The 27,154-nt window shown below is 46.5% G+C and overlaps 1 protein-coding gene across 1 annotated transcript in view; it reads left to right on the top strand.

Annotated features, from left to right (window-relative positions):
- The window catches only part of MBTPS1 (membrane bound transcription factor peptidase, site 1), a 90,589-nt gene that overhangs the window by 21,281 nt on the left and 42,154 nt on the right, over positions 1–27,154 (top strand). Inside the window, exons 8-14 of the mRNA XM_075940324.1 lie at positions 6,788–6,855; positions 8,126–8,228; positions 15,884–16,035; positions 17,316–17,477; positions 19,190–19,334; positions 20,321–20,509; positions 25,845–26,017. Coding sequence (XP_075796439.1) covers positions 6,788–6,855; positions 8,126–8,228; positions 15,884–16,035; positions 17,316–17,477; positions 19,190–19,334; positions 20,321–20,509; positions 25,845–26,017 — 992 coding nt within the window. The remainder of the gene's footprint in view (positions 1–6,787; positions 6,856–8,125; positions 8,229–15,883; positions 16,036–17,315; positions 17,478–19,189; positions 19,335–20,320; positions 20,510–25,844; positions 26,018–27,154) is intronic.

Genomic DNA, 27,154 nt, shown 5'->3' on the forward strand with positions numbered 1-27,154 from the left:
GGGTGCTCCATTCAGATTTCGGTGTATTCTTACGCCACTGATCGGAGATTTGTGGTGATTCAGTGCTCCTTGTGCCATGCGAGCCCTGACAGTTCCTTTTCTACCATCCTTGACTGAAGACGGAGTCAGAGCAGTGCTCTTCTTCCTGACAGGAAAACCAAAAAATTACTATAGTTAGTTTAGCGTTTTCCTCATAGGTTTGTCAGTTAATGACCGTTTTCAGTGTTCGCTTAAAGCAAAAAGAGAGGGAGAAGCACCACCGCCGTGGCTTTTTCTTCAACATGCTGGGTTCTCCCGACTTTAAAAGATGCGACTCGTGTTGAGACTCGATGCCTATTACTGATGGCCATGCCTCCTGCATTAATTTCCTGGGAGAGACTCATGCAGCACATAAGTGTCTGCACTGTCAGAACATGACAGCCAGATCCAGAAAAGACCATGAAATGTGTCTCAAAAACCTCCTCTGGGAGAAGTCCCTTCAGCCACCACAGGAGATATAGGGAGAGCAGAAGCCTGTTGACAGGGTGGCTTCACTACCCCACAAAGGCTCACAAGCTTCACGGGCTTCCCCGGCACACTCATTACCAGCGCTACCCCCAGAGCCTCTCGCTCCCTGATGTCGTCAGTCTCCGGCACCGCAGAGAAATGCAAGTCTTTACCAGCTGGGAGAGCTGAGTCAGAACCCAAGCACGCCACACAGGTTGGTGCCGCTGAGGCAGTGTCATCTACAAAGCTATATGCCACCACTACCTGCTCCCACAGGCACCTCTGCAGTGCCTGAACAGACAATCCCTGGTCAGACTGAACTTGACCGGGCTCCAGCACCACAGCATAAGATAGCGCTGCGCTAGACGCAGCACTTACAAAAATCTCCTCCACCAGGCACAACGCTTAGATCAGGAGCTTACTCACCGTGCTTCTCAGTGGTGTCTTATACCCAGCGGCACACTCATATGCCAGAAAGGGCTCCTGCTCTCCTATTCTGCTCTCACCAAAAACTGACTATGGCAGCGGACGTAGGAGCAGATTTTCATCATGCCATTCATATCCATTGGGTTCAGTGGCTTCCTGGCATTCATATCATGATCATTCCCTATGACAACATCCTCTGTGGCCCAACCAGCCGTGGATGTATACTCCATAGCAGTTTCAGCCTCAGTGGTCCCCCAGGGAACCATGCCAGGAGTGCTGGCCATGTTCCTCCCATGCTTACCACTCAAGAGATACAGCTCCTACATTACAACAGCACACGTCTACGCGCCCCCCAGCCATCTCTGTGCATTCTTCACCATCTCACCTGCCCTCAGTAATAACACAAGCAGGCTCCAATGATAACGATAACTTACTTTATTTGGATTCAGAGAGTTCCTCACACGACCCCAGATCCACTAGACCAGATGAGGCAGTTTTCCAGATATCGCCCTCTTCACCTACAGACGATCTAAAACCATTTCAAGACTTATTTAAACGGGTAGCTCAATCACAGGACATTACACTCCAAGAGGTACGAGACAAGCAATACAAATTATTAACAATACTACAACCCACAGCATCCTCAAAGATAGCTCTATCCATTATCTTGGAGCCATCAGATGTGCTTTGGCAAAATCCAGCCTCTGTCCCCCCAACAAACTGCAGGGCAGATAGAAAGTATGTTGTCCCTGCAAAAGCTATGGACTTCCTCTTTGCACACCCCAGCCAAACTCACTGGTCATAGACTTGATTAATTACAAGGCTAAGAACCCACAATTTAAGTCTGCACTCTGCAACAAAAAATACAAGTGGCTGGACACCTTTGGCCGCAAGGTGTACTCTTCTGCCACCCTCCAATTCAGGATATCAAATACAGCCCTCCTGGCTAACTACGATCATGCCAACTATGCTAAACTACAGGACCTACTGCAGGACCTTCCTGATGTTAAGAGACCGCACCTCCAGTCTGTAATTAAGGATGATTTATCTATAGCAAAAACGGCCCTCCAGGCTGCAATGGATTTTGCTGGCATGGTGGCTAAGGCCACTGCTACAGCAACCATTACGCGTAGGGCTTCATGGCTGCAGTCATCAGGGGTCCCAAAAGATTTGCAATCAAAGGTGGAGGACCTCCCCTTTGAGAGAAAATGGCTATTTGTCACTAAGACAAATGAAGTCCTACACTCAATGAAGGACTCTCGTACCACATTTTGCACTCTGGGGATGTACACCCCACCTAATAAGAAATGCAAGTGTATCCCCTACCCAAGGCTAACGGACTAAAGTTATAACTATTACAGACAATAGCAGAGACCATATGACAACAGGCCCAAGCAATGCCCTAACAGGAGGAAGATGCAGCAAAACCATTCCTCCACCACTCAGTCAACTTCATGCAAACAACACATTTAAGGTCTTGGTCAGGGGTGTGAGCAACCACCCTAGATCCAGTGCATTCCAATGTCACCTTCCATCACTGCCTGAGACCCTTCTACCAACAGTGGGCCCAAATCACTACAGACAAATGGGTCTTGGAAATTCGTCAACTATCCAATAAACGTTTACTTATCCGATAGTCTTTTGACTAGTCGATATCCTCCCGCCCCCTCCCTCGCCCCCCGCTACCTCTATAAGATAGAGGCAGCAAAGGGGGAGGAGAAGGGGTACTTCAAAGTGGCAGTGCCCCAAGGCAGCTGCTGCACAGCTGATCAGGTGTGCAGCGGGCTTCCCCTTTAAAATGCCGCCTCCATACATTTCAAAGGGGCAGCTGCCGTGGAGTCCGGGGTCATTTGGGGACTCCCAGCTGACCCTGGGCTCCCCACAGCATTTCCCCAGAACCTGGGATCAGCTGGGGACTCCACAGCTGACTCTGGGTTCTGGGGAAGTGCCGCGCGGAATACGGGGTTAGCTGGGGACTCCCCAGCTGACCCCAGGCTCCTAGCCGCATGCAGCGTAGCATGAAGCCTGGGGTCAGTGGGGGAGTGTGAATTTCACACCCCTGCTGGGGTCTCTTGTGCATTTCAAAGCAGGCACACCCCGTTGAGCCCAGAGTCAGTGGGACTTCCCGCTGGCCCTGGGCTGTACGTGGATTTCCGCATTCCTCCTTTGAAATATACAAGAGCCCCTGCTGGAGCTCTTGTACATTTCAAAGGAGGAATACAGAAGGCCTATCGACTAGTCAGTTAACCACATTTTAACATCTTTAGTTCCCACATAATATTGAGGAAGAGGATTCTACTCCAACTATTTCCTAACAGACAAAAAAATGGGGATGGAGACCGATCTTGGGAAACTCAAAAAGTTCATCCTCAACACAAAATTTAAGGTGGTGACATTTGCAATTATCATACCCGTACTGGACAAAGGAGACTGGTTCTCAGCCCTCCACCTTCAAGACACATATTTTCATGTAACCATCCACCTGTCCCACAGGAGATTTCTCAGATTTGTCATAGGTTAAGACCATTACCAATACAGGGTCCTCCCTCTTGGTCTTTCTGTGGCCCCTAAAGTATTCTGAAGATGCTAGCCATCGTCACAGCCTTCCTCAGAAAACAGAACGTCATCATCTTCCCCTACCTCGATAATTGTCTTATCAAGGGCTCCACTCGTCAATAAACTATAGTGATGACAACCGCTACCAGGGAATGTTTTTCCTAACTTGGCCTGCTTATCAATATACACAAGCCCACCATACAGTCCACACAAAAGATTTTATCGGGGCACTCTTAGATTCAGTGACAACAAGAGCCTATCTACCACCACAAAGATTAAAGGCACTCTGACCTCGTTTGGGGGTGTGTGTCAAACATACTCCCATTTCTGTGTCTGGATGTGTCTCAAATTACTGGGGCACATGGCAGCCACAACCTTCATTGTCCTATTTGCGAGGCTACACATGTGCTGCCTAACAGCATTGACTTGCAATCACCTACTTTCCAACCAACACAGCCTCGCGATGCATCTCACACTTCCTCCGCCAGTACTACAGTCTTTCGACTGGTGGACTTCACCAACCAACCTACTTGCCAGAATACCCTTCCACTGCCAAGATCCATCAGTAACTCTAACGATGGACGCATCACTTACGGGCTGGGATGCCCATTCTGGTGTACGGTCAATATAGGGCACATGGTCCCAATGGGGAGAGACCTCCATATCAACATCCTGGAGCTCAGGGCAATTTGCAATGCATGCACCTATTTCCTTCCCCTGATAAAGGGCAGAACCATTCGTGTCCTCCTGGACAGCACACCCTCTATGTTCTATGTCAACCGACGTGGGGTGCCCGATCACTCTCACAATGTGCAGAAGCAGTCAGATTCTGGAACTGGTGTATCAGGAACCACATAATTCCAACTGCCATGTATCTATCAGGACAGCAGAATATGAGGGCCGACAAACTGAGCAGACACTTCTTGGACCATCACAAGTGGGAGATCAATGCCAATATTCTTCTCTTTTTTTCAAAAGTGGTGTTTCCCAGCTTATAGACAGTTTTGCAACAAGCACTCAACCGCAAATCCACAAGTGTTGCTCCCGAGCAGGATTGGGCAAGAGATCAGAGGGGGATGCCTTCACCATCCACTGTACAGCTTCCCTACTCTAAACCTTTCCACCAATCCCTCTACTTGCCAGAGTGATCAACAAGATCCACTCTGACCAGGCCACAGTAATTTTAATAGACCCCGCCTGGTTGAGACAACTCTGATTTCCTTACCTACACTATCTCTTGATAGATCAACCCATTCCTCTCCCCGCGGTGCTGAACCTTTTAACGCAGCACCACGGCAGGACATGCCATCTGAATATCAAAAGTCTGAAACTCATGGCATGGCTTCTCCATAGTTCTAGAATGAAGAACTTACCTGTTCGGACAGGTTCAAACACATCCTAATGAACAGTTGATGGCCCTCCAGGAGAAGCACCTACCAGAACAAACGGACATGTTTTCAACAATGATGCACGACATGCAACTTACGTCTCAAAACCACCCCTATACCTACTGTGCTGGAGTATCTCATGGACTTCAGCAACATGGGTCTCTCTGTCAGCTCTGTCCATGTCCATTTGGCGGTAGTCACAGCATTCCACAAACCTATCAACAACTTCTCTCTCTTTGTGCATCCAATGGTGAAGCGATTCCTCACAGGCCTGCAAAATACATGCCCAAACCTGTGCTCCCTGGTGCCTCTGTGGGACTTGAACTTGGTTCTCAACATGCTCACCAAATCACTCTTTGAGCCACTAGCCACTACATCACCACAATACCTGTCCATGAAGGTGGCCTACATAATGGCAATAACATCAGCAAGATGAGTGAGTGAAATTGCAGCCCTAATAGCCAACCTGATCCACCTTTCACTACCTTTACCAAGAATAAAGGTATACTCAGGCCTCACCCAAAGTTCCTCCCGAAGGTCATATCCAACTTCCACTCAAATGAATCCATTTATTTACCTGCTTATTGTCCTAAACCTCAGACCTCTTCCAAGGAGGCCATCTTGCACACATTAGATGCAAGACGAGTGATTGCATTCTACCTGGATAGTACTAGAGGAACCAGAACATTGGATAGATTCTTTGTAGGTTGGTATACATACAGGAACAGCCGTCTCAGCACAGCATCTATCCAAATGGATTGCCAGCTGCATACATGCAGCTTATGAACTTTGTGGCAAGCAGCCTCCACAGATTCTCAGGGCTTACTCCACGCATGCGATGGCCATAACAACGACCTTCCTAAATAACATACCATTGGTGGACATTTGTAGAGCAGCCACATGGTCTTCCCATCACACTTTTGCACAACATTACACCCCACAGAAGGGGCCAGTACCCTCCACATCTCTGGCAGATGTGGTCCTTCCTTCCTCTACATAAATGATTCCAATACCCACCATCATCTGGCGGGTACTGCTACTGAGTCACCTGAGTGGAGCACCCACAGAGACACCACTCGCTGACAAAGAAGATACTCACCTGGTGCAATAACGGTGGTTCTTCAAGATCTGTGTCCCTGTGGGTGCTCCGCTACCTCCCCCTGTCCTCCCTCTGTTTGGAGTCTTTAGGGAACTTCAGGTAAAAAAGGAACAGATGGGGCTCACACTGCACGCGCACTCAACAAATGGCATGGGCACAAGACAGTGGGTGCGCAGGCACTGCACAAGGGGCACTACTCACCAAAAATCTCCAATCGACGTGGGGACGCACAGAGACATGAGTGGAACATCCACAGGGACACACATCTCGAAGAACCATCGTTACTGCACCGGGTGAGTAACTTCTTCATTACCATCATTTAAAAGAAACAAAAACCAAAAACTAAGTAGGTAGCTTGGCACATGAACATAATATTTACTTTTCCAAACACAGTCTAATTATCTGAATTCAGTTTAATTTGATAATCAAAAGTTTACTACTATCCTTGGAAAATTTAGTTTGAAAGAGCTCAACGGTATTTGATTTAGGCATCTAGTATATATGTGGTGTTATGCATTACTGGAGGATTATTGAACATAGAACTTAATATTAAAAATATTTTAATTTAACTTAAGTACTTGAGCTGCAGACAAACAAATCATTTGCCTCTTGAAAATCCTAACCTGCATTTACAACTGTTTGTTCTTACTCTTTGAGACTGAGAATTTAGTGAACGGGTCAGTGGTGTATATGAAACAAGTACCATCATAATAAAAGGTGTGGATTTAAGGAAATTGCTGCAGTCATGACACTGCAGTACATATGTAAATCACGTATTTCTTTATTTTTCTCTCTCCAGTGCATTACTTTATATAATGTGTTGACTTTGCAGGTATGGGAACTGACAGCTAACAATGTGATCATGGTTTCGGCTATAGGCAATGATGGTCCTTTATATGGGTAAGTTTCTTTAGAAACATTTGGTTAACATTTTTTTTAAATTCCTACAGTAGCTGAGATGTAATCCTCTACCATCTCTTGAGGAAAAAAATATCACAGATTATTCTGTTTTTTTAAGAATTGAGTCGGGGTGTTTTTTTTTCACTGTAGATATTTCTTTTACCTCAGAAGCACAATCTTTAATTAGATTAGTAACAGTTATTTAAGTCAGCAGTTTTGATAATGCTGAAAGAAGTCAGTTAATCCTTAAAACTGACATCTGCATGTTGATCTCAACACATTTTTGTTAGGTATGTCAACATGTAGATGACTACATGATTACCAATAAGCCCAGGCTGATTGGTTAATCTTGTCAACTGCATGCACTCCCCCCAGCCTCTGTATCAGAGGCAGCAAGTGGGGAGGAGTGGGAGCTGGTGCCCGTGAGGAGCTGGCTTCCAGATCTGCCTGCGGTGCTCCCCCCACCCCTCTCATCTCTGCGCTGCTGCCTCTGATAGAGGCAGCAAGGTGAGAGAGGGAAAGGCGGGAGACAGCTTTCAAACAGGATCCGTGCGCTTCCTGTCTTCACAGACCCACCTTCCCAAGCAGTGGGAGGGTTAGGCAGGAGCCAGTGCTGTGGGGGGGAAGCCAGCTTAAAAGCCGGTTCCCCCCAGCACCAGTTCTGTTTGCCCCTTTTCCTCTCTCCCTCCCCCCGCCCACTCGTGCTGGTTCCTCTATTAGAGGCCCATTGCTGCAGCAGCAGCCACTGTCCGTGGGGGGCTGAGCTCCCCTGTGCACTCGGGCTGCTCCCACCCCCATGCTGCTACCTCTGATACAGAGGCAGCAGCGCAGGGCAGCAGGGGGCTCCCTGGGAATGGGGCCAGAATGCACTGGCTGCCAGCCCCACCCCCAGGAGCTATTGAATAGTCGTGTAACTGCTAAAATTTCATGTGCCTACACGACTATTCAATTACATGCTATCTAACATCCCTAATTTTTGTGCAAGCAAATCCCAAGTTTCAGGTAATGCAAAAATCTAAGGAACATACTGATTGCTTTTGGCTCTTCATGTAATAATAATAAAATAAGTGCCACTCTTTTGGTATCTGTTTTGATGGGGATTGTTTGAATCTTTGCTGTAAATGAAGTTGTCAGAAATAGTTCACCCAACTATTCAAAGGTGCCAGTTTTCAAATGTGAAGAACCTAGACAGACACAGAATCTGGTAGTGATGTACTCATTATTTTATTGTCCTCTCTTCCTTCACACTCCCTCTGCTCACTCTTTTTAGCACTCTCAATAACCCTGCTGACCAGATGGATGTGATTGGAGTAGGAGGAATTGACTTTGAAGATAATATAGCTCGCTTCTCATCAAGGGGAATGACCACTTGGGTAAGCTCAAATATAAAATATGCATGGCTACAAAACATTTAACATGAACTTCCACATTCTAACAGAGATACATGCTTTGCTATGTTAACTTTTTAAAATCTGAGTCATTTGTGATTAAATTAGTTAATGTGGGTGAGAAGGTACAATATGCACAGTATTAAGCTTCAGTAGGTATATACGAATTGACAAAATGCAGTTCTCTACTCCTAGAAAGAATTTCATATAATTGAAGTCTGTGGTGATAAAAGAAAGCTCTCACAATAGCCATTTCATCCTTAGGATATTACTTTTATTTTTAGTGGGCTTTTAGGTTTTCAGTGCTATATGAAAGTGAGCCAGAGGGCTGCTTTTTATACCTTTTGATAGGATGCATTATGCCTTTGCTCTCAACTCACCCAGCTATGTTAGCCACTGTAGAGAATGCTTTGATTCTGCTTCATTCCACCTTATTCCCTTTGTGGGACCCTACCTCCAACATGAGCAATATCTTTAAGCAGTCTGTTAGTTTGAGGAGCACATATGGGCTTAGTGCTTTTAACTAGAAACTGTGCAAACCCTTTGCTATCGTAATAATACAATATTGGAAATATTTTATAACTCTAATTGGAAATTAAGCGTGTTACTTCTTGTTTGGTCTTTGGACAGTAGAGAGCAATTGATCAGTCCTTTTTATAGCAGCATTAACATATTTGAATGTTGCTATCAGATCACTCTTATTTTTCTTTTCCCAAGAGTAAGGCCATGCCAACACTACAAAGTAAGGTCAACCCTTTTATGATCGATTTCTGGTCACTTGATTGTGCAGATTCGAAGGTCTATGTACTCATTGTGGGGAAGTATTAAACATAGTCCAAAGTAGTGCATCCCCATTAGGGAGCCTTCCATCAGCTCGGAGAGTGATGCACCGTTGGTAGCTATTCCACAGTGCCTGCACAGCTTTGCATTCTGGGTTATGCTTCTGGTGCACAGTGGGACCAAAACTGTGCAGTGCGTGGTTATGGGCACATGTCATCAGTGTCCCATAATGCACTCGTGTAGTCCCTTCCACCTTGCTTGTGATCAACAGGAAGCTGTATTTTCGAGCCCTTTTTTGCCGTGGTTGCCTGTGCAGATGCCATAGCAGTACAAACATGGATTTCATTTTTGTAGCAAACGATTGTTATGCTGATGTCTTCCTTGGTGCATCCAATGGTGCAGTACTTCAAGAGTGTACATGTGCCAGGAAGACAACAAAAACAAGTCTCAGGTTGGCATGGAGTCACTGTTCATGCAAGCCCTGTTGCTGATGCAAGCATAGCCACCAGCCAACCCTCTGGACAGAGTGGCATGCTTGTTCTGGTGCTATGAGACAAGCACAGACTGGTGAGACCGCATTGTGATGCAGACATGGGCCGTACAGCAGTGGCTGCAAAACTTCCGAATGCACGAGGCCACATTCTTTGAAATTTGTGAATGGTTTGACCCTGCCCCAAGTGCCAGAATACCCGAACAAGACCCACTCTGGCTGTGGAGAAGAACGTGGCAATAAGCCTCTGGAAGCTTGCAACACCAGACAGCTACTGTTCAGTTGGGAATCATTTTTTTGTGGGGGGGGGGAGCTGCTGTTATACAAGTAACAAAGATGATCAATAGCATTCTGCAATGGAGGATTGTGACTCTGTGAAACATGGATGTCATAGTGGATAGGGATGTAATAGTATAGTTGATTAACCGATTAGCGAAAGCTTATCTGTTAATGCAATAGAGTATATGCATTTCCTCCTTCCCCTGCCTCCCCACCAGTAAATTTTTAGCAGGCTGGCCAGCAGCCGGGCTCAAGTCCTGGCTTTCACTGGGTCTGGGACCTGCCTCTGCTGTGGCTGTGCATTTAACGTGTATTAGGAGCCAGTCAGGGAGGCAGCCTGGCTCAGTTCCAGCTCGTGCCAGGTCCAGGAGCTCAGACACCTCCCTCCCCCCCAACGGAACTCCTCTTGTTGTTACCTACAGTCCACAACTCAGACCCCTCCAACACATTATACACAATCTACAACCCATCTTGGAAGATAATCCCTCATTCTCAGAGGTCTTAGGAGAAAAACCTATTCTTGCATACAGACAACCCCCTAACCTGAAATGTATTCTTTCTGATAACCATGCCACACAACCACGTCATAAACCTCCAGGAACCCAGCCCTGCAACCAGAAAAGACGCCAACTCTGCCCACATATTTACTCTGGCGAATTCATCACTGGAGCAAACAACATAAGCCACAAAATCAAAGGGTCATTTTACTATACATCCAGTTATTTGATCTATGCCAGCAGTGCCCCACTGCTATATCTATCAGACAAACTGGACGATCTCTGTGGGAAAGAATCAATGGACACAAATTGGATATATTTAAAGGGAATATACAGAAGCCTATTGGTGAGCATTTCAGCTTGCCTAACCACAGTCTAACAGACCTGCAAGTACAGGCAGTCCCTGGGTTATGTACAAGATAGGGACTGTAGGTTTGTTCTTAAGTTGAATCTGTATGTAAGTCGGAACTGGCGTCCAGATTCAGCCGCTGCTGAAACTGATCAGTTTCAACAGCGGCTGAATCTGGACGCCAGTTCTGACTTACATACAGATTCAACTTAAGAACCCCAGGCGTCCCCAAGTCAGCTGCTGCTGAAACTGATCAGCGGCTGATTCCAGGAAGCCTGAGGCAGGGGCTTCCTGTAGTCAGCCACTGGTCAGTTTCAGCAGCGGCTGACTTGGGGATGCCTGGGGCAGAGCAGCTGGGGTGTGCATTCTGCCACTTTGCTCCCCGTCCCCCTGGTCTGCAGACCAGGGAGACGGGGAGCAAAGCAGAGCAAAGCTGCGGAGCACACGGGCAGCGGACAGCCCAGACGCGTCTGGGCTGCCCGCGTGCTCCGCCGCTTTGCTCCCCGTCCCCCTGGTCTGCAGACCAGGGAGACGGCCCCGTTCGTAACTGCGGATCCGACATAAGTCGGATCCGCGTAACTCGGGGACTGCCTGTAGCTGTCTTGTCTCTAACCAGGTCTACAAGCCAAATACATAGAGAAGCCCTGGAATCCCAGTTCATCCACAAATTCAATTCACATGCTAATGGACTCAATCATGATATGGGCTGGTGGGGACTCTACCTACTTAATAAGCACTGAAGGTGCTAGCAGCTCCCTGAGTGGCAACCTTCCTGTTTTAGGAATTTATCAATGGACTTTGGTTTTTTAAGTACCCATTCTCCAGATATTTAATGATGCTCTGTCTCTCAACCCCCTCCCTTTTTCTTTCTCTCCTCCCTCCCTTTCCCCTATCCTATTTATTTCGAGTTTTCATATCTCCAACTCATAACTCCGGTCATCTGAAGAAGTGGGCTGTGCCCATGAAAGCTCATGATACCATCTACATGTTTCATTAGTCTGTAAAGTGCTACCAGACCATTTGTTGTTTTATTCAGTTAACCGACATCTAACATCCCTAGTAGTGGATGGCTTTGCCCCAGTGGGATTCCCTAAATGCAGTGGAGTAATAGGGATGCGCGCTCTGTCTATCTTGGCTCCTGACCACTGTGCCAAGGAGTACATAAACTACAAGGGGTACTTCTGCATGGTTCTGCAGGCGCTGGTGGATCACAAGGACCATATCACCAACTTCAACATAGGATGGTCAGGAACGATGCATGATGCATGCGTTTTTAAGAGCTCCTCCCTCTTCAGAAAGATGCATGCTGGAACTTTTTTCCCCCCAGACAGGAAAATCAGAATCAGAGAAGTGGAAATGCCTATTGTAATCCTTGGCAATCCAGCCTACCCGTTGCTCCTGGGCTCATGAAGCTGTTGGTAAGGAGGGTTCAACAGTGGTCTCCAACCTTTTAACCACAAGATCACTTTTTCAATTTAAGTGCAATGATCAAACCCAAATATCTTTGCCCAGTTTCTTTCCCCCCCCACCCCACCTTCTGTGAGGCCCTGCCCCTGCTCTGCCCCTTCTCAGAGGCCTTGCCCTGGTCACTAAATTCCCCTTCCTCCCCGAACCTTATTCACTTTGACCAGGCTGGGATAGGGGGTTGGAGTGCAGGCTCTGGTCTTGGACCAAGGGATTCGGAATTTGCGAGGGGACTCCCTGAAGCTAGGGGGAGGGTTCTGGAGTAGTCCAGGGGATAGGATATGTGCCTGGGGAGCACAGGTTTGGGGGCTCAAGTCCCCTCTTCTGCTCACCCTGGGAATGGTCAGACAGCCAATACAGGCTGCCCCAGGAATGGATCTGACTCCTGGATTAGGAAAGCAGGATAAGGGATGCCCTGAAGATAGGGAGATGGGGTGGGTTCTGAGTGGCGTAAGGGGAATAGGGAATTAGCTCAGGGAGTGCAAGGTGATTGGTTGGTTCAAGTCCTGTCTCTCTCTCTCCCCCCGCCCACCCTGGGAGTAACGGGACACCCAGTACACACTGCCCTGGGGATGGAGCTGGCTCCCACATTTGGAAAACAGAGTAAGGGTCCTGCTGAAGCTAGGGAGGTGGAATGGAGTCTCCAGTGAAATCAGGGATAGGGCATCAGCCTCTGGACCACAGGGTGGTGGACTGGACCACAGGGTGGTGGACTCAAGTGCCCTCCGACCCCCATTCAGGCAGCACCTTGGCAGCCAACATCAGTTGCCCCAGGGATGGAGCTGACTTCTGCATTAGGAAGGCAGGATAAGGGACACCTTGAAGGTGTAGGGAGGTGAGGTGGGTTCTGGAATGGCTTAGAGATAAGGCACTCACTTGGGAAGCACAGGGTGGTTGCTTCAAGTCCTATCCCCACCCTAGGAGAGACCAGACTGCGTACACAGGACAAGGGCCCCTCTGAAGTTAGGGGAGTGGTGTGGGTCCTTGAACGGACTAGGGGATACAGCATTTTCCAGGGGAGGGCTGCCAACATCAGTTGCTCTGGGGTGGAGCTGGTGGCAGGATAAGGGACTCCATGGAGGGGGGGGGGGTAGGCTGGGCTCTGGTGTGGACCTGGGGATAGGGCATTTGCCTGGGGAGCACAGGGTGGTGGGTTCAAGCCCCACCCTGGGAGCACCTGGACAGCCAACACAGACTGCTCCAGGGATAGACCTGGCTCCTGCACCAGGAAAGGAAGGGGGGGAGGTGGGATGGGCTCTGGAGTGGCCCAGGGGATAGGAAGGCTGCATCTGACAAAGTGGGTCTTTGCCCACAAAAGCTTATGCTCCCATACAACTGTTAGTCTATAGGGTACCACAGGACTTCTCGTTGTTTATGCAGATTCAGACTAACACGGCTACCCCTCTAATACTTAGGGGATAGGGTGTTCACCTGGGGAGTGCAGGATGGTGGGCTCGAGCCCTGCTCCCTCTCCGCCCATCCTGGGAGTGGCTAGACAGCTGCCCCAGGAATGGACCTGGCTCCCACATTAGGAAAGCAGGATAAGGGATCCTCTGGAGGGGGAAGAGGGTGGGTTGGGTTTGGTTCTTGAGTGGCCATGGGTATAGGGCATTTGCTTGGGGGAGGGGAGGATTGTGGGTTCAAGCCCCACCCCTCCTCCACCCACCCTCTGAGTGACCAGACATCTGCCCCAGGGATGGAGCAGCAGAATCAAGGCAAGTTTACTGGTGCCCTAGCCCTGCACACTCCTGAAGGTAGATGGCATGTAAAGCAGTGGCTCCATGTGCTGCCCCTCTATAGGCACTGACCCTGCAGCTTCTACTGGCCACAGTTCTCCATTATTGATCAATGGGAGCTTCAGAGTGGTGTCTGCAGGCAAGAACAGCATGTAGAGACCCCTTGCTCTGATTTTCTCAGTGGCTGCATTCTCAGGGACATGCCAGCCATTTCCAGGAGCATAATCACCACAGGGATAATTGCTCCAGACATGCCAGGTTAGGCATTTCAGAACTCACTACTCAAAGAATTACATTTAAGCGTAAGAGAAAAATGAAAGTTATGAAAAGCACAGACCAGTCAAAACCCAAAACTAACCCACTGGGGAGCAGTAGAAGTAGTTAACCTCCCATGAACATGTTGGGTCAGGAGATCAAAGGGAAGGACAGTGTGTGTTTGTAAGAATGACAGACACACACAGTGTGTGTGAGTGACAGAGATTTGCATTGTCAAGCTCCCTCCATCCCCTTCTCTCTGTGTGGAGACAGGGTACAGGAGTGGGGAGAGGGGGGACATCCTGACATCAGCGCCCCTCCTTTTCTCCCTCCCACACCGTGCACAGCAAGCAAGAGGCTCCCAGGGAGGGCAGAGGGCAGGAGCAGCATGACAGTGGATGAAGGGGCAACTGAATCACCAGCACTTGATAGCTTCCTGGTCAAACCAGTCAGGATCACCTGGCAGAAGCTACAAGATCTACTGGTAGATCCCGATCTACTAGGTGTTGACTTCTGAACTGCAGGGTGAGCAAGTGCAGAATGGTGGTTGAATGTGTTTTTGAGATATGCTTGCAGCACTGGCCATGTGGGAAATGAAATTAAAATTTTCCCAGGGCTTTTCCTGCTCACGTGGAGAGCAGTAGAGGCACAAGTTCTGGTCAGAACAGGGCAATGTAGCATGTCTACTAGAGGCTAATAGCCTCATCTTTCGCCAACACTGTGTCTACACTACCGTAAACTTCAACCATGCAAGGTGGGGAATAACTTTACTTCTCATGAAATCAGGAGTAACCAACATTGACTTTAGCAGTCCTTAATGTCAATGCAACAGGTTTGGTAGTCTGGATGCATTGTTTAGAAAATCAACCTTATGTGACTAAATTTGATGTATATCTACGCTACAGAATTTTTTTTTGGAAAAATGGCCGTTTTTCTGAAAAAAATCTCATGTCCACACTGCAGTAGCGTTCTTTTGAAAAAAAAATTGAAAGAACAGAGGGTTTTTTCTGACATTGGTAAACCTCTTTCTATAAGGAAGAACGCCTTTTCCGGAAGAGCTCCTTCGGAAAAAGGCATGTGTAGATAGGGAAGAGGGAGTTCTTTCGATAGAAGAGGATAGAGGAAAAAGCACAGGTGCCCTGGTGGCCAATAGTAATCACAACTTACATGCGAGATAGTGTTCTTTCAGTGTGGACACTATCTGTCAGATGCAGATTGCTTTTTCGATGTGTTTTGGCAGTGTGGACACTCTCTTTCGGAAGAAGATTTTTCAGATCTCTTCTGGAAAAGCTTCTTCCAAAAGAAGCTTGCAGTCTAGACATAGCCCTAGTGTAGACCAGGCCTAAATAGGTCTAGTTTTTTTAAAACTTTCCTCACACATCATGCTTTCTAAACTTTTTATCATTTTTGCTGCTTTTCTCTGGAATCTCTGGTTTGTCCATCTCTTTCCTAAAGAGTGACTCCCAGAATCAGGGACAGTACCCTAGCTGAAGCCTCACCATGATTGAATAAAGTGGATTAATTACCTCCTGTATCTTGCATATTACTGATTTAAGACTTATGATTTAAACCTGTCTGAAGAAGTCTAAAATTTTCTCAATTTAATTTTTTTCTACTTTAAAAAAAAGTGAAAAATCTATATGAATTAACTTATACCGAATAGTTTTAATTACATAGGACTTGCCAGACCGGATCAGACCTGCTCTCTTGTATCTTGTCTCTGACATAAGCTAGCATCAGTAAATGATATGTTGATATGAACATTAACCTTCTTAAAAATTAATTCATAGGAACTGCCAGGCGGTTATGGTAGAGTGAAGCCCGACATTGTTACTTACGGCTCTGGAGTGCGAGGTTCTGGTGTGAAGGGTGGATGCCGCTCCCTCTCTGGGACAAGTGTTGCCTCTCCTGTAGTGGCAGGTGCTGTCACTTTGCTAGTAAGGTAATAATTAAATCAACATATATCTCAAATGCATTTGATTAACAAGATCTATACATTGACTTCAAAACAACCTACCAATTAAAAATTTGTTTCTACACTTATGAAAACTCTTTGAAGAACAATGAACACAGTTTTTCAGATATTAATTTATAATAGTTTAGCTTGAAGGATATTGGGCCTAATATTTAGAGATACAAGATTTAAATAAATATTTTATGTTTATCCATTTTTGCCATACTTTTTAATAGCTTGTGTCAGTCACCAGACTTTACTCTTCCATTTGTTCTGGTAGGACCGAGATATGTTTGCATTTTTTGCATACAGCAGGTGCCTAAATACCATACATTTTATATATGTGTGGTTGGGGTGGGCATGTTGATTGTATCTTTATACAACTTCTGAAGTGTTCTGCTAAGCGCTAAAGAGTTGTTTTGAAAAGAGGATTTTTCATTCCATACATTTAATTTGCAGTAATATTACAGTAGTTCCAGAGTATCTTGCAATAGTTTAAGAATGTCCAATAATACTTAAAAATTCTCATACCCCAAACTTAACTCTTCACATATATAAGTAGTCTGTACATTTCTTGAATATAAATGCAATTGTATATTTTTGCTCCTGTTTTCCTTAAAAAGAAATAGGTATGTATTAAGGAGAAATATATATAAATATTTAGATTTCCAGAAAATGGGGCTAGATATTTTCAGTTTCAAGTATACTTCTGACATGAAATATAATATATCTGGGGTTGAAAATATTGTTGACAATTAAGCATATTGTGTTATAGAGATGGAAAAATAATATATTTTCAGGAACAGTATATGGAAAAATTTACCATTTTCATTTTAAGCATTTTAACTGAAAAGTCATTTAAGAGCTACTCTGTAGTTTTAACCATATGCATATAAACATATTCATATCAATTATATTTCGCTTAAATTGAATGGGTTAGAATAGGTTTAGGCCTTGTATACATTTGGAATCCTACAGTAGCACAGTTATAGACACTCGCTGCCGACAGGAGGGGTTTTCCTTTTTGCATAGTAAAATCTGAGAAGTGGTTGCTAGGTCCACAGCAGAATTCTTCTGTCAACTTACTGCTATCTACACTGGGAGTTAGGTTGGCTTAACTATTTTGCTTAGCAGTGTGAATTTTTCACATGCCTGAGCAATATAGCTGAGTTGACTTTGGAGTTTAGTCTTAATTCTCATTCTGTACCTAACCAGAGACAAGAACAATGCTTACTAAATATAATCTTATAAACATTTGTTATTTTTAGTACAGTTCAGAAGCGTGAAATGGTGAATCCAGCTAGTATGAAGCAGGCATTGATTGCATCAGCACGTAGGCTTCCTGGAGTTAACATGTTTGAGCAAGGACATGGGAAATTGGATCTTCTTAGAGCCTACCAGATCCTCAATAGCTATAAGCCACAGGCCAGGTGAGTGTTAATTAATAATCTTTTGTTTATTGATAGAATCATAGAACTGGAAGAGACCTCAGGAAGTCATCAAGTCCAGCCCCCTACCCAAGGCAGGACCAATCCCAAGTAAATCAACCCAGCCAGGGCTTTGCCAAGCTGAGACTTAAAAACCTCTAGGAATGGAGATTCCACCACCTCCCTAAGTAATCCATTCCAGTATTTCACCATCCTCCTAGTGAAATATTTTTTCCTAATATCCAACCTAGACCTCCCCCACTGTAAGTTGAGACCATTGCTCCTTGTTCTGCCATCCGTCACTACTGAGAACAGCCTTTCTCCATCCTCCTTGGAACTTCCCTTCAGGAAGTTGACGGCTGCTATCAAATCCCCCCTCACTCTTCTCTTCTGCAGACTAAACAAACCCAAATCCCTCAGTCTCTCCTCATAGGTCATATGCTCTAGCTCCCTAATCATTTGGTTGCCCTCCGCTGAGCCCTCTCCAATGCTGGCAATGCTCCTCCTAATGAAGCCTAATATGCCATTAGCTTTCTTGGCTACAAGGGCACACTGTTCACTCATATCCAGCTTCTCATCCACTGTAACCCCCAGGTCCATTTCTACAGAACTGCTTTTTAGCCAGTGGCCCCCAGCCTGTATCAATGCTTGGGATTCTTCCGTCCCAAGTGCAGGACTCTACACTTGTACTTGTTGAACCTCATCAGCTTTCTTGTGGCCCAATCCTCTAATCTGTCTATGTCACTCTGGACCCTATCCCTGCCCTCCAGCGTATCTACCTCTCCTCCCTAACTTAGTGTCATCTGCAAATTTGCTGAGGATGTAATCCCCCTCCTCCAGGTCATTAATAAAGATGTTGAACAAAACCTGTCCTAGAACTGATCCTTGGGGCACTCCGCTAGAAACCAACCACCAACCTGACATTGAGCCACTACCCGTTGGGCCCGACATTCTAGCCAGCTTTCTGTCCATCTTACTGTCCATTTATCCAATCCATACTCCCTTAACTTTCTGGCAAGAATATTGTGGGAGACCATATCAAAAGTTTTTCTAAAGTCAAGATATATCACATCCACTGACTTTCCCATATCTATGTTAATTCCATTTTGAATATTTATTTCAAAAGAGAGTGTCACAGTTTGCTCAGCTGAGCAGTCTGCATGCTTACTTGGTAAAGAGAACTTGCATATAGGTTGCATAATTCAAATGGAAAAGAAAAGGTGCTTGTCAGAAGCTATCATGTTGCTTAAAATTAAAAAAGAATAGGGGTAGGAATCTATTATGACGGCTTCTATGTTTTCTTTTAGTTTAATCCCCTCCATGTCCAGTGGAAAATTTAGCAGTATGTTAACAAGGTATTGTGAATACAGCAATTAAATAAAGAAGCAGTCTAATTTCAGTTAGCCAAAGTGTTTTCATTCTAAAAATAAGAATTACTTTATTTCACATAGAAATATAGGACTGGAAGGGACTTCAAAGATTATCAATAGCATCCCCATGATGTGACTGGATTAAGTATTACCAGACCATCCCTGACATAAAACTTTATCATGTTATATTTTTAATCTAATCATGGTTTTAAAGTCTCGGTCTCACTGGGAAGAAAGATCAGAGCTGTGAGAGTGACTATAGCTTGCTAATTTTACCTCTGACTTTTTAACATGATTGTGTTGTGGGTGCTTCTTTCATTTACTGTGTGTGTAATTTTTTTTCAGTTTGAGTCCGAGCTACATTGACTTGACAGAATGCCCCTACATGTGGCCCTATTGCTCCCAACCTATTTACTATGGAGGAATGCCAACTATTGTTAATATTACCATCCTGAATGGCATGGGTGTCACTGGGAAAATTGTAGACAAGGTAAGACATAAATTGCCATGACTTGGAACAATAGTGTGTCACATTGAAGAGCAACTGCTAACCCTTATTAACCCTTATTTCAGTTATAAATTTTTTTTTCACTTGTGAGAGGGTAATACTTTGTGCCTACTCTTTTAATTTGGCACAATAAACACTGTACATTTAGAGTTATATAAATAATGGATTTTTGAATTGTTGGTAGTTCTAAAAACTCAAAACATGTTTTGTTTTGATTCAAATTTAAAACAATTTTTTTCCAGCAATTCAAAAAACATTGAGTTGGGTTAAAACATTTTTCAAACCTACTTAAAAGATTTTGTTTCAGTTTGGGTAATTTTGACAAAAAGGACTGGAGTTGCAAAATGGCCAGAGGACGAAGTGGTCGGTTCCTTATCAGCTTTAACCCAGTGCTTAGAGCTTTCACCTAGGATGTCGGAATCCTGAGTTCAGTCCCCATTTGCTTGCTCCCTTCTTCTGGGGAAAAACTATTTGAACTTGAGTCTCCCCACATTGCAGGAGAGCATCCTAACCACTGAGCTGAACCTCTTCTGCTGAAGCAGTTCCACTTTTCCACAGGACTGGGACTTGAGCTTGGGTTTCCCACATATTAAGTGAATGACTTAATTACCAGGTGGTAATCAACCATAGACTCTTTCCCTGGCATAGTGACTGTTTTTATTGTCATTATGAATGACAATGATTAGTCCTTGGACAGATCAGTAATGCACTGTTCCAGATTAAATCTTAAAGAGCATTGATGCATATTGTAGTCCTTTTCCAACATCCTGAGCTGGCACTAACACCTAATCCAAGTATATATAATTGTGTGGACAGTGCAGAGTTTCTGTTTTGTAGCTGAGCACAACATGAATGTTTTTTCTTTTTAAGCAGGGTATATAAAATTCAGTAGATTATTTGGGACAACAAATATTCCTTCATCAACATTTTTAAGAAATTACCAGTACTTTTTATTTTCTACTCTGTAGCCTGACTGGCAGCCCTACTTACCACAGAATGGAGATAATATTGAAGTGGCTTTCTCCTATTCCCCGGTGTTATGGCCTTGGTCAGGATACTTAGCAATTTCTATCTCTGTAGCAAAGAAAGCAGCATCTTGGGAAGGAATTGCTCAAGGTCATGTCATGATCACAGTATTGTCCCCTGCAGAAAATGAAGTAAGTTTCTATCATTTCAGTGTTTTATCATGTAATGATAAATTACTATTCCTCTACATGGTTGGTTTCAGGGGTGGGGAACCTCAGGCCCAGCAGCCAGATGCAGTCTCTGGCTTACCTTGATCCAGCCCTGAGGCTCAGGGTTTCTCCCCCAGCATTGGGGAGCCTGCCCCTACTACGGAACTGGAGCACACAAACTCTACAAGCCTGGGCCCCACTAGGCTCTGGTGTGCAAGGGAAATGTGGGGAGTGTCTTTCTCCTTCTCAGTCGGGGGCCACGTCAGTGAGGTTTTTTTTATTGGGTTCTCACTTGTATGTGGCCCCAGACTGATTTTTTTAATTTTGTGTGGGTCACCAGCCCCCAACCCAAAAAAGGTTCCCCACCCCGTAGTTTAGGTTTATAATCTTGGGCGTAGTTGAATTTGGGAACAGGGTTTAGTAGTTGCAGCAGGAAATCTAAAAGTTGAGGGCATGATATAAAATGAAATTAATGCACTCAAACAAAGAAACAAACCAAAACCCCATTCACATGGCCAAGTTCATAGAGAGATGAAAGGGTAATATAAACTGTAAGTAAACTCATGAAATGTAGGATATTCTCATAGACTGAGAATGAATTAGAATTATTTTTCTCTTCAAATGAACACTCATTGTTTTGAAGATCCTTCTAAAGTCTTAAAAACTTCAGAGGGGTAGCCAAGTTAGTCTGTAACAGGAAAAACTTAAAAAACCCTGAAGAAGTGGGTTGTGCCCACGAAAGCTCATGACACCTGTGACGTAGTGGGGGTACTTGCTGGGCTGTGGTGACCTCTGCTGTCCGGAGCAAGACCCAGCAGGGAAAACCTCATTATGCAAAGGTGACTCAAAAACCTGTCTGACCTGCGGCCCCCCATGGGGAGAAACAAAGGGAGGTGGAATGCTGCCCTGGCTGTGGTCAGGGCTGGAAGAGGGGAAGTTAGTTCCTGGCTGGAAGGCAGGGAAGAAGGAGCTGGGGAGGGGGGCTGGGACTCCCCTATCTCAAGGGGGGCACTGAGGCCTCTTAGCCCCAGTTCCTGTAACCAGATTACATCTGTGCTGCGCTGTGGTGGAGGAGCAATAAACAACCTCCATTCTACTGGCTGGTGAAGTCTGTTCATGCCATTTCGGGGTGCAGGAGATGGGAAAACCCCGACGCGTTGTCACAACACCATCTACATGTTTTGTTAGTCTTTAAAGTGCTACTAGACTATCTGTTGTTTTTTAAGTTTTTTTTTTCTTCTAGAGTCTTCAATGCTACATCTGCTTTAAGCATTCAAGCTTTTTAAATATACTAGGGGGCTGCGCCCCCTGCTTGCTATACTCGCCAACCCCTCACTTGCTGGCCACTTCACAACCAGAGAATCTATTAATCTTGCACTGCACTCTCCATGGCCCCAAGTCACTTGTATCCTTCTTCACTCCCACCCACCACACTCCTGAACAGACCCCTCTACTTGAACGCTCTTGACCCATCCGACCCACTCGTTCCCTTCAATTGCCAGCCCGTCCCCCCGCCCAAACCCTTCTCACTCCTCCCCCACCTGTCAATTAAGTCGTCCATCGCCCACCGCCCATCCCCTCCTTTCATCCCTTGCCCCGCCTCCATCCTTCATTCTTACACCCCCTTTTTCCTGCCTCCATTCCTTCTTTCACCATCCTCCCTAACCCCCTCCCCATCCCCACATACACCCTTATTCCCTTTCCTCCCTCCCTACACACACCCTGGCCATGCTCCGCCTCCCTCCCCCCCCCTATGAGCAGGCAACCAAACTAGCAAAGAAATGGCACCAGGCCTGTATGCAGGAATTTCTTGGGGGGGCAGCTCCGGGTGTTGTGACAACTGGATCCCTGGAGAGAAGGGGCAGCAAAAGTGCCATTGTTGGGCGCTATGAAGCGGGAAAGGGGGATGTCTGTGGGCAGAGGAAATGAAAAGGAAGCAGAGAAAGAGGCTGGAGGGAGAATCAGAGAGTGCTGGTTCCTTTGGATACCAGGTTGAGAAGGGGGATGGGTGTCTGTGAGGGGACAGGAGAGGAGCTGAGGACACACATGGAGGATGGAAAGAAGGCCGGGAACCCATGCTGTGGGGTGGGGAGGGGCGGCTCTCTGGGCACCACCATGCAGAGGCAGTCTGCCCCCCACCCCAGCTAGCCTGCCCACGCTTGGCTGTGTTGCCAGCTGCTCTGAACACTGCTGGCCTCCTCTCTGTGGTGCCTCAGGGGCTGCTGTACTGCAGCAGCAGTTTCCACCAAGGGTGGATCGGCACTGGTGTAGACACTCGGGGCGCAGCGGAGGATGAGGCAGTGGGCAGCCAGGGACACGGAGCCTGCCTCCAATCCCAGCACGAGTGGGCTGCACCCCAGGCCTCGCACCAGCTGAAGCAGCCCCCTGGGTCGGGGGGACAGAGAGCCCCTGCTTGGAAGGAGCACTGCCTTGCGGCCTCTCTCTAGTGAGCCAGAGTTCAGCCTGCCTCACACACGCGGTTGTGCACCGTGGGTAGCTGCCAGAAGGGGGGACATGGCACAGTGGTTGCTTCTCCCGAGCAGAGGGCCACCAGAGCAGGCATGGTGTGCAGCCAGTATCTCTTCTCAGTTACCAGGCTCCCAGTATCCCCAGGTCCAGCCACCCCAAGCCTCTACCTGGGGTCTCCCCTCCGAGCTGTGGTGGCACAGCCCCAGTCCCTGCGGAAGGCTGATCCGGAACGGTGCTCAGGTCCTGGGTTGAGTCACTCCCTGCCCTGGACATTGTTCAGAGACTAGCAAAGCCACCTGGCAACTGGCATAGGCAGATTCTACTTCCCAAAGGTCCTGCCCATTCATCTCTGGCTGCAGGCTTTTAGGGTACGTCTACACTACAGCGCTAATTCGAACTAACTTAATTCGAATTAGTTAATTCGAACTAAGCTAATTCAAACTAGTGCATCTAGACTAAAAAATTAGTTCGAATTAGCGTTTTGCTAATTCGAACTAGCATGTCCACAGTGAGTGGACCCTGAACTGAGGTTAAGGATGGCCGGAAGCAGTGCCGGCAGGGCATCAGATTAGGACTTAGAGCGTGGAGCTTCTGCCTCAGGCTAGCTGAGGGCTGTGCTTAAAGAGACCCGACCCCCACCCTGGACAGACAGTTCTCAGGGGTTCCCCGCTTGCAAAGCATTCCTGGCTTGGAGTGCTCTGAGTGCCCACACTCGGCACATCACAGCACTTGGCCATCAGCTTGGCTGCGCTTGCCGCAGGCTGCCATCCGGGAGGGGGGAGGGGAGGGTTAATCAAGAGGCTTCAGGAGAGCTTCCACCCTGAGAAGCCTGCAGAGCCACCCCAGTCCTCCCCATTGGGGGCTCGTACCCCATTCCTCCCTCACCTCCTTCCACTTACCCCTCCCTAGCCCCCCTTCCTGATGTACAAAATAAAGGACACGTGTATTCAAAAATAGAAACTCTCTTTATTGAACAAAACTCGGAGAGACTGGGAAAAGGAGGTGGGAGAGGGCAAGAGAGAGGGTGGGAGAGGGGAGGGCAACTAAAATGATCAGGGGTTTGGAACAGGTCCCATATGAAGAGAGGCTAAAGAGAATGGGACTTTTCAGCTTAGAAAAGAGGAGACTGAGGGGGGATATGATAGAGGTCTATAAAAGCATGAGTGGTGTGGAGAGGGTGCATAAAGAAAAGTTCTTCATTAGTTCCCATAATAGAAGGACTAGAGGACACCAAATGCAATGAATGGGTAGCAGGCTTCAAACTAATAACAGAAAGTTCTTCTTCACAAAGCAAATAGTCAACCTGTGGAACTCCTTGCTGCAGGAGGCTGTGAAGGCTAGAACTAGAACAGAGTTTAAAGAGAAGTGAGATAAAGTCATGGAGGTTGGGTCCATGGAGTGGTATTAGCCAGGGGGTAGAAATGGTGTCCCTGGCCTCTGTTTGTGGAAGGCTGGAGATGGATGGCACGAGACAAATGGCTTGGTCATTGTCTTCGGTCCATCCCCTCCAGGGTCCCTAGTGTTGGCCGCTGTTGACAGATAGGCTACTGGGCTAGATGGACCTTTGGTCTGACCCGGTGTACGGCCATTCTAAGCTCAGGGCTCAGGGTCAGGGGTCTCAGTGGACCACCTTGATTTTCATGCACACCTGCTCCTGGGTGGCCAGGCTGGCAGCTATCCTGCCCTAGATGGACACTTTCCTGTGCCTAGTGCGAAGGTCGTGGATGAGGTCCACGATCTCCGCATTAGACCAGGCGGGCGCCCGCCTCTTGCGGACCTGGGCAGGTTCCCGGGAGCCGCCAGCCTGGTCCCGGGAAGAGGCGGAGGGCTGGGTGGCAGCAGGTGGCTGGCTCGAGCTGTGCCAGGTGCAGGGTCTGCTGGCTGGGTGCTGGCAAGCTTGCACCTGGCATGGGCACCGTAGCCAGCCCGTGCCCCTTTAAGGGCTCCGGGGCCGGGAGGGGGGCAGACGAGTTTCCCTGGTGGTGCCCAGAGTGGCCACCAGGGAAAGCTGGGGAGGGCTAACCTCCCACTAGTTTGAATTAAGTGGCTACACAGCCCTTTATTCGAACTAGCTAATTCGAACTAGGCGTTAGTCCTCGTAAAATGAGGTTTACCTAGTTTGAATTAAGCTCTCCGCTGGAGGCTATGGGAGCGTAGACGCTGTAGGACGTCACTCTGTCATCCTGCAAGAAAAACTTTTATATCTAGAGAGATTTTAAATTCTGAACATAAATGTAAACTGCTAACTATACAAATGTTTTGTGTAGTTGGGGTTGTTGGTATACACATTTATATGGTTTAGGCTCATTGGTTAACTTTCACAGTTATACGAAATGCCCATCCCCCCCATGCTGATACAGAGGCAGCAGTGCAGGGGGTGGGGTAGTTGGGAGCCAGCTTCCCGCATGTACGGGCTCCCACAGACCAACCTTCCCCCCACCACCCTGGACTATCTAAGTGAAATTCCAGAGAAACAGTGCAGGAGTGAGGCAGGCTGCTCCACAGGAGCTGGTACGTGCAGCCCATGCGTATCTGTTCCCATGGAGCTGCCCCCAGCCATGTGTCAATGTATAACCAGTGAAAAATGTTAGTAGTTACATGGTTACAAAAAAACATGCTTTTTAATATCCCTAGTTACAGTACTTGGGTACTTGTTGAGTTATGCTTTCATCTCTGAACATTCATTACTGGCGCTGGGAAACTGTTCCTAGATTAGTGGGTAAACATGGCAAATAAAAATCAAAAATAATTCCTCAGTATTTTTAGAGCTTGATGTAATCCTAAGTGAAATTGCAAATACTCTTTTGAGAGAAGACTTTCATTATTTTTGTTTTGTTTTCTCTTCCAGTATAAAAGTGGTGCAGAACAGACTTCTATTGTGAAGCTCCCAGTAAAAGTAAAGATTATTCCTACCCCTCCTCGTAGTAAGCGAATCCTTTGGGATCAATATCACAATCTTCGTTATCCACCAGGATACTTCCCCAGGGATAATTTGAGGATGAAGAATGATCCTTTGGACTGGTGTGTTTCTTCAGTTTTATTTGAGAAATGCTAAGAAATTCTTCGGGTCTACTCTTTCACTGTATGTAAATGGCATGCAATACAGTACAACCTTGCTGAAACACTCTTCATAATAGTGAACGTTGGGCTATAACGAATCTGCCCCCAGATCTCACCAGTCCCACCCACTGGGGCAGGAAGCTGCTAACTCTTCTGACCACAAAGATATGGGAGGCAGACAGCTCGATCTGCCCATCTGCTGTTGCCCCAGCCACCCAAAGAACACTCTGGCCGAGACCCAGAGCCAGAGGAGCACTCTGCTCTGCTGCAGGATTTGAAGTGTCCGGTGTTCCCCACTGACCCTTATTCCCCCTGTCCCCCGCCATACACGGAGAGCAGGGCTTTTTCCCCATAACACTCCCCTGGCTATAATGACCAAATGGTGTGGATCCCAAAGGTTCGTTATAACCATTATTGTCTAGAGAGGACAATCCCACTTCCAATATTACATGGGGAATTTTCTAATTATTTAATGGAAAGCAATTAGGGATGTGAAAATGTAACACTGTAAACAGTTAATGGCTCCTATGGAGCTATTAACAAAGGTTAATGTTCATGGTACATGTAGGCTCCCGGTACACATGGGGAGCCATCTAAAAGCCGGCTCCCGGCATGCAGTTTCCTGGGGAACTGATTGCCACCGTACGTGTAAACCTGAATTGGTTGAATTTTTCAGTGGTTACGCAGTTATTTAATTACATGCATTTTAACGTCTCTAAAAGCAATGTAGTTTCTGGATGGAATTCTTGAGATATATCTGTGATTTATTAAGAACTTGCTTAAATTGTTTCCTTGACTTCTGAACAAAAGTTTAACAGCTGCAAAGAGTGAAATGCATTGAAAGGCTTCATCTTTTTAAAGTGTTTTTCTCTCATTTAAAAAACAAAACACCTTTACAAATTTAGCTAGATTCATTATAGAAAAGTACAGCTGAAGATTCATTTTAAAAAAACTCAGTAGTTTAGTTTAGTTTACAGATTGAATATAGCATTTTCTCTGCTCCTCCATCCACTTTGTTGTAGGGAACTACAGAACACATTATTGACTCGTGTTAGCTCATATCAAAGCAACCTGAGAGATACCAGAGTAGGTTCCCTG

This window comes from Pelodiscus sinensis, chromosome 12 (assembly GCF_049634645.1).
Source record: "Pelodiscus sinensis isolate JC-2024 chromosome 12, ASM4963464v1, whole genome shotgun sequence".
NCBI lineage: Eukaryota > Metazoa > Chordata > Testudines > Trionychidae > Pelodiscus > Pelodiscus sinensis.